At 38.4% G+C, this 13,221-nt stretch overlaps 2 protein-coding genes across 2 annotated transcripts; one reads left to right on the forward strand and one right to left on the reverse strand.

The window, feature by feature from the left end:
* Positions 1 to 2,215: 2,215 nt before the first annotated feature.
* Or5b12b (olfactory receptor family 5 subfamily B member 12B) lies at positions 2,216 to 3,160 on the forward strand. Its single transcript, NM_001000253.1, has one exon. It carries the CDS (start codon positions 2,216 to 2,218, stop codon positions 3,158 to 3,160), a length of 945 nt encoding a protein of 314 aa, NP_001000253.1.
* A 7,596-nt stretch (positions 3,161 to 10,756) lies between these two features.
* Or5b96 (olfactory receptor family 5 subfamily B member 96) lies at positions 10,757 to 11,677 on the reverse strand. The gene has a single exon (NM_001001042.1). The coding sequence runs from the start codon at positions 11,675 to 11,677 to the stop codon at positions 10,757 to 10,759; it is 921 nt and encodes a 306-aa protein (NP_001001042.1).
* Positions 11,678 to 13,221: the final 1,544 nt, after the last annotated feature.

Consider the following 13,221-nt stretch of genomic DNA (forward strand, 5'->3'; position numbering starts at 1 on the left):
ATATCTATGTCTGTCTTTCTGTCTGTCTGTCTGTCTGTCGGTCTATCTATCTATCTATCTATCTATCTATCTATCTATCTATCTATCTATCTATCTATCTATCTATCTATCTATCTATCTCCTGCTCAGTCCATTTAGTATTACTTCTCTCTATGTAACTTCAGGGCTGACCCCTTTGTATTGAATTTCCAATTAGAGTGCTCATCTCTGGGAAAACTATTTCTCCCATTTTCAGCATTCCTTATTTGACTAGGTTTTGTCTAGCAGTAGAGACCTGTGAGACGTCCCCCTTCCATGTTTGTTGCTGTTACGCCTCTTGTTTAGAATATTGTTAAGTTTTCATGGATGAACTTTTTCTATCACTTTTGGGAGACACAATCTCACTGCAGATTTCCTGATCCTCTCGCTTTTACATACATTCTGCACTTTCCATGTTGTTCCCTGAGCTGTAGGTTCGGGATTTATATAGTAAGTGTAATCACAGGGCCTGGAACCTTCATGATCAGTTGTTCTCTTTATTTTAAACTGTTGTATTGTTCTGTAATGGTCTTTTTCTGTTGCAAAAAGAAGTTCCTTTGGTGAGGGGTGAGGCCACATTTATCTGTGGTTAAAGGATGCAGTAAGAAATTATTAGTTCATTTAGTAAAGTGACAGTAGAAGATACTCTTAAGACTCATGATCTTTGTTAGTAGGTTTTCAGCATTAGACACTATTTCCCTACTGTTGAGATGGCTGTAAGTTGAATTAGATAGCTGTTGACTACATGTTTGGTATTTTATTTTTGTGATTGTTACATAGTTTATGATTCCTGGGAGAGGGATTATCAGCCTACGTGTAATAAATTTATTTAATATATGTATGTATATATACATACAGATTATATGTATTATAGGTAATATTATGTAAATAAGTAATAATGTGATTGATTCCTTATAACTTTTACAGTGTTATTTTACCTGCCTAACTTGCCCCTCCTGAGTTAAAATCCCTTCTCATGTTATTCATTTCCTTCTACAAATAAGATATATTCTCCTATTAACCTCCTCTTTTTTTTTACAAAGACTAAAGTAAGTTATTTTTCTTTCACTGTAATATTTGTTTAGAACTTGATTTTACATATAATAAAATGTTGGTAACATTTTTTGAGATAATTCCTAAATTTTTTCAAAAACAGAAAATTATTCACCTGCATTATTTATTCAGGTGAGTAATATTTAAAGAACAAAGGGTGTCTTGATCCCTCTGCTCTAGATAACTTTCCCCCGGATTAAAAACATTAGTGTGTAAAATCTAAAACCTCTATTAATGTAATAAAATTTAAGTGCCATTGTTTATAGATGCCTTTATTCTTTGTATGGGATTTTGTCCTGCTTTTTTTATGTTATGATAAACTGTATGTCAAATGGACTACATAATACCATGAGATTTTCCTTAGCAAATGATGGTGTATCTTAAGTTATCCTATGACAGATTTGACACGATGGGAATAATAAAAAATTAGAACTGAAATTAATTTGTTTTACCTCACATTTACATGTTATTGTTTTTGTCACCAAATTTCTATTTTGAATTTGTTATTTCCAAAGTGAGAGTCATAATGTGGAGTCTTAAATATGGCCAGTACATGAGGAAAGAGCTCTTATGAATGAGAGTAATGTTTATGGAAAGAAAGGCTGGAGAGATGGTTGCCTCTTTTGCTTTGAGAAGAGAGAAAAAGACCAAGAAATCAGCAGACAATGGATTGCTAATATCTTTGTCTTAGATTTTTCCAACTGTCAGGACAGTACTTGATAAATTTGTGATACTTATATTCTGTCAAATTTATGGTATTTTGTTACATATACAGAAGAAATAAAGACATTAAGCTATTATGGTGTAAAATAAGGAATACCTTTGTTTTATAAAGTTAGGAATTTTGAAATTTTCCAGTGAGTGACTTATATAAGAATTTCATGATGAGCATTTTTTTGGGCCTCAATTCAACATAGGTTGAGTTATTAGATTGAGACACATCATTTTTTTTCTAAACATAGTATGATCTACTTTTAATTAAAACTTGAATTTTGTTCCCACAGACTGCTTGTATCAGAATGTTTGAAAGGAACATTGACATGCTGAAGGAAGGCATGCAGAAAATAGACAGAATGGCCCAGAAGCATCCTCTCCATTCTCATTCTTATCTTCTTTCTCTTTGCTATAGGGCACATGATCCCCAATGGAGAATAGTACCAAGGTGACTGACTTCATTTTTGCAGGGTTAACAGATGACCCAGAGCTCCAGATACCACTCTTCATTGTCTTCCTTCTCATCTATCTCAGCACCTTGCTTGGGAACCTGGGAATGGTAGGGTTGATTCTGCTGGACTCACACCTCCATACACCCATGTATCTTTTTCTCAGTCACCTGTCTCTGGTGGACTTTGGTTATTCTTCAGCTGTCACTCCCAAAGTAATGGCAGGTCTCCTTTCAATAGACAAAACCATATCTCACAATGGTTGTGCTATACAATTCTTCTTCTTTGTAAGCTTTATAACTACGGAAAGCTTCCTTTTGGCTGCCATGGCTTATGACCGCTATGCAGCAGTGTGTAAGCCCCTGCTTTATACCACCACCATGACCACAAACACATGTGTTTGTCTGATCATAGGCTCCTATGTCTGTGGCTTCCTAAATTCTTCTATTCACACTGGGAACATTTTCAGGCTCTCCTTCTGCAAGTCTGATGTGATAGACCACTTTTTCTGTGATGCCCCACCTCTCTTGGCCCTCTCATGCTCAGACACCTCTGTCAGTGAGATGGTGATTTTATTTGTGGTGGGGTTCAATGATCTCTTCTCTATTGTGGTCATCATGGTCTCCTACCTGTTTATATTCATCACTATTCTGAGGATGCATTCATCTGAAGGACGCCAGAAGACCTTTTCCACATGTGCTTCCCACCTCACTGCAGTCTCCATCTTCTATGGGTCAGGCATCTTCATGTATTTACAGCCCAGCTCCAGTCACACCATGGGAAGTGACAAGATGGCATCTGTGTTCTATACCATGATCATCCCCATGTTGAACCCTCTGGTCTACAGCCTGAGGAACAAAGAGGTCAAGAGTGCATTCAAAAAGGCTGTGGAGAAAGCAAAATTTTCTATAGCATTCACATTTTAATTATATAGAACCTGTACAAAGGCAGTTTTATCTACCTCAAATTAATATTTCTTCAGTTCAACAAATGGATTTTCTCAGGGATAGTTTCTATTAAATGGTTTTTAACTCATGTAAGATTCTACTATTTTATCTCATTTTATTCTGGTAGCATTGGGATAGAATCTAGTGCCTGGCACATGACAAGCAAGTTTCTTTCCACTGAACTATATTTGATGCCACATTTGGACATTTTAATATCATTTTCTGTGCCCTGGATAATATGTCTTTCTTCTTTTCTTGGTTAAGGTTTCATTGCTGTGAAATACACTATGACCATGGCAACTCTTATGAAGTATCTCAATACCTGCTATTTCTCCTTGGTATCTCTGCATCCATTTTCTTGTGAATGGGTCTAAGTGTTTTGTGTCTCCTCAGTACTCCTTTGTTCCACACATGTTAGCTTTGTTTTTATCCATTCTAACAATATGTTTGCTAAAAAATCAATCCTCAAGGTCTGGAACTAAGAGTTAATGAATTAAAAGCCTTCAGGTGGCCTGATAAACATCCAGCATTAACATGACTGATAACAACTGTGGGCTGACAGAATCCAGTATAATTTTGATAAGGGTATTAACATACCATCCGCCACTGCTATGTACCACTTTGGGATGGCAGAGGAACAGACCTACAGATGAAATCTTTCTCCAAGTTTTCTTTTCTTGTCTCAAAAAAATCACCAAGCACACACTACTATGTGCCCCCAGTTTCCATCATGCCCTGGGGTGAGGGAAGATGACATGGGTGACTGGTAGCCTTCAGTCGTCCTGATTAAAGAACAATTTCCATGTTAAGAAAGAGAGTTTGGCTAGACTGTTATTTGTTCCAGCCGATATTTATACATTAGGAAGCTGCACTGTTAAATAGCTGCAGCTCTGTGAACATAGGCTCTAAGTACAGAGTTTTTCCTCACCCAGTTAACTGTGTTTAGTAAAATAAAACCATAAACTATAAGTAGGACTTTTATAGGGAGCTGTTCAATGAATAGTGACATTTCTTTGGAAACACTGATTTTTAGGAAGGTTCTTGAACACTTTATCATTGCAATGGTTTTTTTGTTTGTTTTTACACTCCAGATTTTATTCTCCCCCAACTGTTCCACACTCCATACATCCTCCCTTCCCCCCAGCCCCCACCTGCAACAAGGATGTTCCCACCCTACCCACCCCACCAGACCTCTAAACTCCCTGGGGCCTCCAGGTTCTTGAGGGTTACATGTATTTTGAGGGTTAAGTGCAGTGTTTGTTAAGCTAACATTTTCTTGAAATATTAGTGGTTTCTACTCTAGTAACTTTCTTTTATTGGATTTTTTAAATTTACATTTTAAATGTTATCCCCTTTCCAGGTTTCCCTTCTGGAAAACCCCTATCCCATCTCCCAACCATCCCCCACCAATGCTTTTATGAGGGTGTTCCCCTATCCAACCACCCATTCTCTCACCCATTTCCTCCTGCCTCCACACCCTGACATTATCCAACACTGGTGGATCCAGACTTCACAAGATCAAGGGCTTCTCCCCCCCATTAATTCCCAACAAGGCTATCCATAGTTACAAATGTGATTGGAGCCCTGGGTCTATCCATGTGTCCTCTTTGGTTGATAGTTTAGCCCCTGGGAGCTCTGGAGTGTTGGGTTGGTTGATATTGCTGTTCTTCTTACAGGGTTGCAAACACCTTCAGCTCCTTCAGTCCTTTCTCTAACTCCTCTATTGGGGGGACCCTCTCTCAGACCAATGGATGGCTCCAACATCTGCCTCTGTATTTGTCAGGCTTTGGCAGAGACTCTCAGGAGATAGCTATATCAGGCTCCTGTCAGCATGTACTTCTTGGCTTCATCAATATAGTCTTTGTTTGATACACACACACACACACACACACACACACACACACACACACATATACATATATGTATATATATATATATATATAGGCTGGATCCCCAAGTGGGGCAGCCTCTGAATGGCCATTCCTTCAGTCTCTGCCCCAAACTTTGTCTCCATATCTCCTCCTATAAATATTTTTATTCTCCCTTTTAAGAAGGACTGAAGCATCTGCACTTTGGTTGTCCATCTTCTTGAGCTTCATGTGAGTGCATACCATGTGTGGTTTTTTTGTGATTGTTTTACTTCATTCAGGATGATTTTTCTAGTTCCATCCATTTGCCTAAGAATTTCATCAAGCCATTGTTTTTGATAGCTGAGTAGTACTCCACTGTGTAGATGTACCACATTTTCTGTATCCATTCCTCTGTTGAAAAGCATCTGGGTTCTTTTCAGGTTCTGTGTATTACAAATAAGGCTGCTATGAACATAGTGGAGCATGTGTCTTTTTTGTATGTTGGAGCATCATATGGGTATATGCCCAGGAGTGGTACAGCTGGGTCTTCAGGTAGTGCAATGTCCAATTTTCTGAGAAATCTCCATGCTGCTTTCCAGGGTGGCTGTAGCAGCTTGCAAGCCCACCGACAATGGAGGAGTGTTTTTCTTTTTCCACATCCTCTCCAACATATCTTGTTACCTAAGATTTTGATCCTAGCCTTTCTGAGTGGTGTGAGGTAGAATCTCAGGGTTGTTTTGATTTGCATTTATTTGATGACTAAGAATGTTGAAAATTTCTTTTCTTTTTTTCTTTATGTTTCTTTTTTCCCCATCTTTATTAACTTGGATATTTATTTGCATTTCAATTGTTATTCCCTTTCCCAGGCCAACATCACCCTAACCCATTCCCTCTCCTTCTATATGGATGTTCCCCTCCCCATCCTCCCCCAATTACCACCCTCCCCCCAACAATCCTGTTGACTGGGGGTTCAGTCTTGGCAGGACCTAGGGCTTCCCCTTCCACTGGTGCTCTTACTATGCTATTCATTGCTACCTATGAATTTGGAGCCCAGGGTCAGTCCATGTATAGTCTTTGGGTAGTGGTTTAGTCCCTGGAAGCTCTGGTTGGTTGGCATTGTTGTTCATATGGGGTCTCAAGCCCCTTCAAGCTCTTTCAGTCCTTTCTAAGATTCCTTCAATGGGGGGTCTCGTTCTCAGTTCAGTGGTTTGCTGCTGGCATTTGCCTCTGTATTTGCTGTATTCTGGCTGTGTCTCTCAGGAGAGAACTATATACGGTTCCTGTCAGCCTGCACTTCTTTGCTTTATCCATCTCATCTAATTGGGTGGCTGTATTTGTATGGGCCACATGTGGGGCAGGCTCTGAGTGGGTGTTCCTTCGCCTCTGTTCTAAACTTTGCCTCCCTATTCCCTGCCAAGGGTATTCTTGTTACCCTTTTAAAGAAGGAGTGAAGCATTTGTGTTTTGGTCATCCTTGAGTTTCACGTGTTCTGTGCAACTAGGGTAATTCAAGCATTTGGGCTAATATCCACTTATCAATGAGTGCATGCCATGTGTGTTTTTCTGTGATTGGGTTACCTCACTCAGGATAATATTGTCCAGTCCCGTCCATTTGCCTATGAATTTCGTAAAGTCATTGTTTTTGATAGCTGAGTAATATTCCATTGTGTAGATGTACCACATTTTCTGTATCTATTCCTCTGTTGAAGGGCATTAGGTGTTTTCCTTTGGAGTTAGAAATGTGGGCAGAGTGTAGTCTCTTCTGGCTTTCCAGGCGTGTCTGCCCCTTTGAAGGTTTAGCTCTCTCTCCCACAGGATTTGGGTGCAGGGATCTGTTGACCGGGTCCCATCATATCCGGGCGATGTCAGGACTGCTGGTTACCTTCTGTTTGAGTGCCCCTATCTTCCTGTTCCCAGAGGCTCTATGCAGTTTCCTCTTGCACCAGGGATGTGGGCAGGTGTTGGCTGTATAGGTGGTCTTTCCCGCTCTGCAGTCTCCAGAGTGCCCATCTGCCTGGGCGGTGAGATCTTTTTCCCAGGGGGTTTTGGAGCAGGGAGCTGTGGGCAGGGATCAGTGAGGTTTGGGTTCCAGCTAAAAACCAGAAGTGTCCGGTTCCAGAGGAATTTTGACTCTGTGTGTCCTGAGTCCACCAGGCAGGTCACTGGGGGGCAAAAAAGTTGGTCTTACCTGTGCTCCCAGGGCTGAAGTTGCTCCTCGGGGGCTGTGTTTGAGCTCTCTGTGAGGGTGGCAATCAGAAAGGCCTGCCCCATCTTTTCCTGGGCCCCTGTGCACAGGGGTCCCGGATGGTGTTAGGTGTTTTTCTCTGGAATCAGAAATGTGGGCTGAGTGTAGTCTCTTCTGGCTTCCCAGGTGTGTCTGCCCCTCTGAAGGTTTAGCTCTCCCTCCCATGGGATTTGGGTGCAGGGAGCTGTTGACCAGTTCCCTTCAGATCTGGGCGGTGTCTCCCCTCTACATTTTCAACAAAAGACCAGCTTGGTATTCTGTTGGGTTCCATAAGAATTGGGGCTGGGGCTGTATCTGTCTCGGCCCCTCCCATTGGATCCCCTTCTATCTGGACTGCCTGCTTAGGCCTCAGTAGGAGAGGGTATACCTAATTGTGCTTATGTCCCAAGGTGGTGTGGTACCCAAAGGGAGCTCCTTTTCTGTGAAATAAAGGGGAGGAGGTAATGATGGGAGGTATTTGTCAGAATGGGACAAGGAAGAGAGAACAAAGGGGGGTGTGATGAGAAACCATAGTGAATAAATAAATTTCAGATTACAGAAAAGTAAAATGGTCATTGTAAATTACCTTTAATAGAATCAAATAATGTTTTAAATTGCCAAAAGGTTGAAAGCATGCATACTGTACTTTATGACAGTACACCAAACACAAATTTTACAGTAATTTCAGTCGATTGTGCCATTTGTGCTTGTGTTGTAATTTCTTGCCATGATAGGTTGCTACTCAGAGGTATTTTAACTGTCTTAAGGCAGAATAGGAAGGGGTTTGGGGGAAGACTATCTGAGGGGGGAAATGGGAGGAAGGGGGCAGTCATCAGGATGTAAAGGGAATAAATAAAAAAATAATAAATAAATAAATACCAAAATGTAACTGGATATGAATCCTTTAAATAATTTCCCACTTAGTGTTTCCTTATAAATCATGACACATTACTTATAATGGATATATTCCTTACCATTTAATGGTTTGTTGCTCCATAATAGAACTATGGGGAGTTTTAAATGAACTACTTAAATATGTACTTACAAGAAAATTACTTTAAAAAGTGAGGAGAGTGAGAAACAAATGACAATGTAGAGAATGTTCTGTGATCAGACAATTAGCAGTATCTCTTTAAGTGTCATATTTTTCATAAATAAGCATCACAGCCAATTATCCCATTACTGTGTCAGAATAAACTGAAGCACAGATATTTCATTCATTCAATTTACAAATATTTCCTGAGAATCTATGAAATATGTCTTTTTTAGGTATGATAATCAAGTGAAAAACAGGTTCATTGCTGTATTTATGAAATGTATATTCTACTTTGGGAGGATAAATGAAAACAAAACAAGAAGTATAAAGAATATCACAGGGAGATGCATGTACATACAGTGTGTGTAGCATGTGGAGAATAACTGACTCATAAATGTTGCCAGAGAGGATCCATGAGCAACTGGAGCAAATATTTGAATGAAATGGCAACATGTCTTACTGGATGAGCCAATGTAAAGCAAACGAACAAGATTGGTTTGGTTGATGTTAAAAGGAAGCGAAATAGGAGAAAGACTAGGAGAATCACAAAAGAACTTACTAAAAATGAATGGTCATTATGAAATATTTCAAAGCACTTTCTGAAGGAAAACTGCAAAGCATAATTTCTCAGCTTGCTTAAAATGCCATTTGAAGATGGTGAACAACATATGAATAATTCCATTTTCATGTGTTTTTATTTTACCTTTTGAAATTCCAAGTATGGATATGATGTTGTTACACAAAATGATTTAATCCAGCATAAATAATCAGTAAAAAAATTCAGAATTATTCACTTGCGAATGTCAAATAAGAAACATGTACTTTCAATTATTGATCATGTTTTCACTTAACCATTGACAACACAGAGAGAAATAAATATTTCAAAAATATTACATTTATATAAAGCAAATGAAATATTAGATTATCCTCACTAAATTAGCTACTTTCCTGTTGCCTGTTGCTGTAATAAAATACAAATCACCAAAATCAACTTATGGAAGAAAAAGTTTATGTGGGATTCCACTTTCAGAGGGATAGAAGTCTATCATGACAGCAGGTTTAGCAACAAGAGGCAGACATTGTGAAGGAGCTGAAGGCTGAGATGACATATTCAACTACAAACATTAGGGAAAAGGAAACCTGGAAATGGAGGCAAAACTATAAACACGCAAAAGCCTCTACCTACCTAGCAAGGCTCTACTACCTAAAACTCCTTAAGCAGTACCAGATCTGGTGACCAAATATTCAAATAGGCGAGTATATAGGAGACATTCGTCATTCAAAACACCACATTTACCAAATGCTTTAGCTCTTTTTTGAGTTCTCCTGAGCAACAACATCAATAGGATATAATATAGATGGACAAATAGAAAGCATTTATAATGGACATTAGCTCATGTGATATGGAGGTTGGGAAATACCATGATATCCTGTCTTTAAGCTTGAGAAGAAGAGAAGTTGGTAAATCATTCAATCTGACTTATATTTGAAGATAAAAATCTAAAGATTCAGGAAGTTGGGTTATATTAAATCTATAGATTTAAAGGATTCTCTGTAGATTCTATAGATTTTAAGGATTTTCTATAGATTCTATAGATTTAAGATTCTCAGAATAGATTTTAAGGATTTTATGGTAGTCTGGTTGTTTTTCTGCCATCCCACTGATAGTACAGTTTAGTTAAACTAATGAAGGTGCTGTTTAATAAAAAAAAGTGAGGACCGTATAATCAGTTCAGATGTCTGAGAGTGAGAGGAGATTAATGCTCAGGGTAAAGTGGGAGGAGGGGAAAGAATAAAGAAAAGGGAGCCAGGAACATAAAGGAGGGGGAGGGGAAGAAGGCAGAGAGAGGGGAAATGATTGGGGGCAAGAGAGACAGAGAGGAGGGTTGCATTTCTTTGAGGTCTAAGTAGTAGGATCCCATTCACCCACATAGATGATAGACCATCTTAGTTTCTAATTTCACTGCTTCTAATTCTATACACTTGAATTCTTGGAAATATGGTCACAGCCATACCATTAATGCAGTAAGATGAAAACATAATATTATGCACCACAGATAGCCATATTACACACAAAATTCTATAAAATTTACCATACTCATGTACATATCGTGGAACACTCCATGCACTTCTTTCTTCATGGTATTTATTTTAGAATTGCTTTATGTGTATTTGTATTGAGATGTAATAGAAAAAATACATGTAGTTAAGTGATGAATGTGTATTCTTAATGGGATTTTAAAAATTCTAAGCTATTGTACATTATCTAAGTATATAATTCTGTATAAAATATTTTCAAGAGTTTTGAAGAAAAAGTAAGAATATTATTTCATCTACTTGAATTTGTTGTGGAATTTACCTCTAATTCAGTACAGGAAAGATATCTGAGAAGAATAATGTCACATACAAAGTTAAATTAAAATCCTATTATTTTTTGCTTTTAATAAATTAATGCATTTTTCATCCTTAATAATGTAGTATCAACTTTATAAATGCATTCTTGACCTTGTTATTCCTCAGGCTGTAGACAAGAGGATTCAGCATAGGAATGACCATGGCATAGAATACAGAAGTAACTTTGTCTGTGTCCATGTAATGACTAGAGCTGGGCTGTAAATACATGAAAATAACAGTCCCATAGAAAATGGAAACTGCAGTGAAGTGGGAGGCACAGGTAGATATAGCCTTGCGATGTCCTGAAGTTGAGTGCATATTTAAGATGGTTACAAAAATTAACATGTAAGAAGTACAGATAACTATTAGAGCAAAAAACACATCTAAACTCTCAATGTAAAGAAGAACAAGTTCCCTAGCTTGATTATCAAAACAAGTGAGAGCTATGATTGCAGGAACATCACAGAAAAAATGATGGATCACGTTGGATTTGCAGAAGGAGAGAGTGAATATATCTCCAATATGGATGGAGGCACTCATGAAACTGATGACATAAGAACCAATGATCAGCCCTGTATACACACTTGTAGTCATGATGCTGGCATAGTGTAGGGGCTTACACACAGCTGCATAACGATCATAGGCCATTGAGGCCAACAGATAATTCTCCACAGTAGCAAAGGCTCCAAAAAAGAACATCTGAACAGCACAGCCATTGTAAGAAATGATCTTGTCTCCTCCAAGAAGCTCAGTCATGACTGTGGGGGTGACAGCTGAAGAATAGCACAAATCCACCAGAGAAAGATTACCAAGGAAAATGTACATGGGAGTGTGGAGTCGAGAGTCCAAGACAATCAGCAGGATCATTCCTAGATTTCCCACCAGGGTGATGGTGTAGATGAGAAGGAAGGTGATAAAAAGGGGAAGTTGTAGGCTTGAGTCATTGGTGAGTCCCAGCAGAATGAACTGTGTCACTTCTGTCCTGTTCTTCATTATTGTTATTTTATAATCATTATATTCTCCATAGTAATAAAAAGAATAATATGATAACTTGAAAATTCAATGGAACTTAAAATGATAAACTGTATTGTTTAAAAATGTTTTTTTACGCAATATATTTTGATCATATTCTTTCCCCTTCTCTCAACTACTCCCAGATCCTTCCCACCTCTCTAGCGATGCCAACATGTACTTCTACATTGCAGGGAATTACCATGGGCTTTAGAATTAACTTGAGTTAACCAATTACACACAAGTCATATTGAAGTGCTCTTAATGGAATTCAAAATTTTAATTTTATGTATTTGTTAATTCTGATGCAAACATTTTAATAACTCTATTAACATGACATACATGAGTAATTCTGTTCATGAAACCATGTTCTATTGTCTCATCAAAACCCAACACTTCCTTGCCATTCACCTATCAAGAATTACTTTGGATGTGTCTCTTCTCAATTTCTATCACTAATATGTTATAGACCATGCCAAGTTCTGACCCTATGCTTTGAGGTTTTATCTTTGTATTTTCCTAGGGAAAATTTAATTTAATTGAACTCACTCTTTTGGCTCAAGCACAACAAATTTTAGAGTTTCACAGTTAACCGCAATGTGATTGATTTGGTAGTAATTTCACCTCATTTGCCATGTTTTCTCATTTTGGTGTTAAAAGAAGGAAAACCAAGAAATCTGGAAAATGAAATCATTCCTTCTTTAGTACCAACACACACACACACACACACACACACACACACACACACACACACACACACACGGCTACTTGTTAGGAGCGATGCCCTTAAAACCCTCCATTATTTTTGTTAACAGTATAGTTAGAGTTAAGTATGTTCATGGAAAATCCCCAGACAGCTGCAGAAGACTAATACAAATCTGGTGGTCAGGATGACTAATGATATGACAAAGTTGTGACCTTGCTGAGAAATACATCTAACATCAGGATGCCCAATGATATGATAAACCTGTAACCTTTCTGAGAAATCAACATCCTGCTGACTAATGATATGACAAACTTGTATCCTTTCTGAAAAACCAACATTCTGTTGACATCAGCTGACCACATGAGTACTGTGTCCTTGGACTACATAAATGTTTCCCACTTCCCACCTCTCTCTGTTATCTCTGTTATGGTATAAATTCAGCCTTGGGAAAAAATAAAATTGTCACCTCGATCAGACTCTTATCTTGGCATCCTTCATGTCTCTTGTCCTCCATTCTCTTCCAAGTACCCTCTGCACCCTCACTGACTGTCCTGCAGTATGGAACAGCTACTACCATATATATTCATTTCATACATATATATTCATATGCATATTTTCATCACCATATATATACTACCAAATTCCTAATATTTAAGTGGATTGAAGATGGGTTTAAGGGATACATCATAGTATGCTCAGAGTAGCTGATGTTGCAGGTAGCTTTGCCAGAAGAGTACTCAACTTGTAGTGGCAGTTCTGAACAATGCTATGCCATTTGATTTAGCAGACTTAGAGCTGAGGTTCCTGGAAGAGACAGGTG

This window comes from Rattus norvegicus, chromosome 1, assembly GCF_021556685.1.
Source record: "Rattus norvegicus strain SHRSP/BbbUtx chromosome 1, alternate assembly SHRSP_T2T, whole genome shotgun sequence".
In the NCBI taxonomy this organism is placed as follows: Eukaryota; Metazoa; Chordata; class Mammalia; order Rodentia; family Muridae; genus Rattus; species Rattus norvegicus.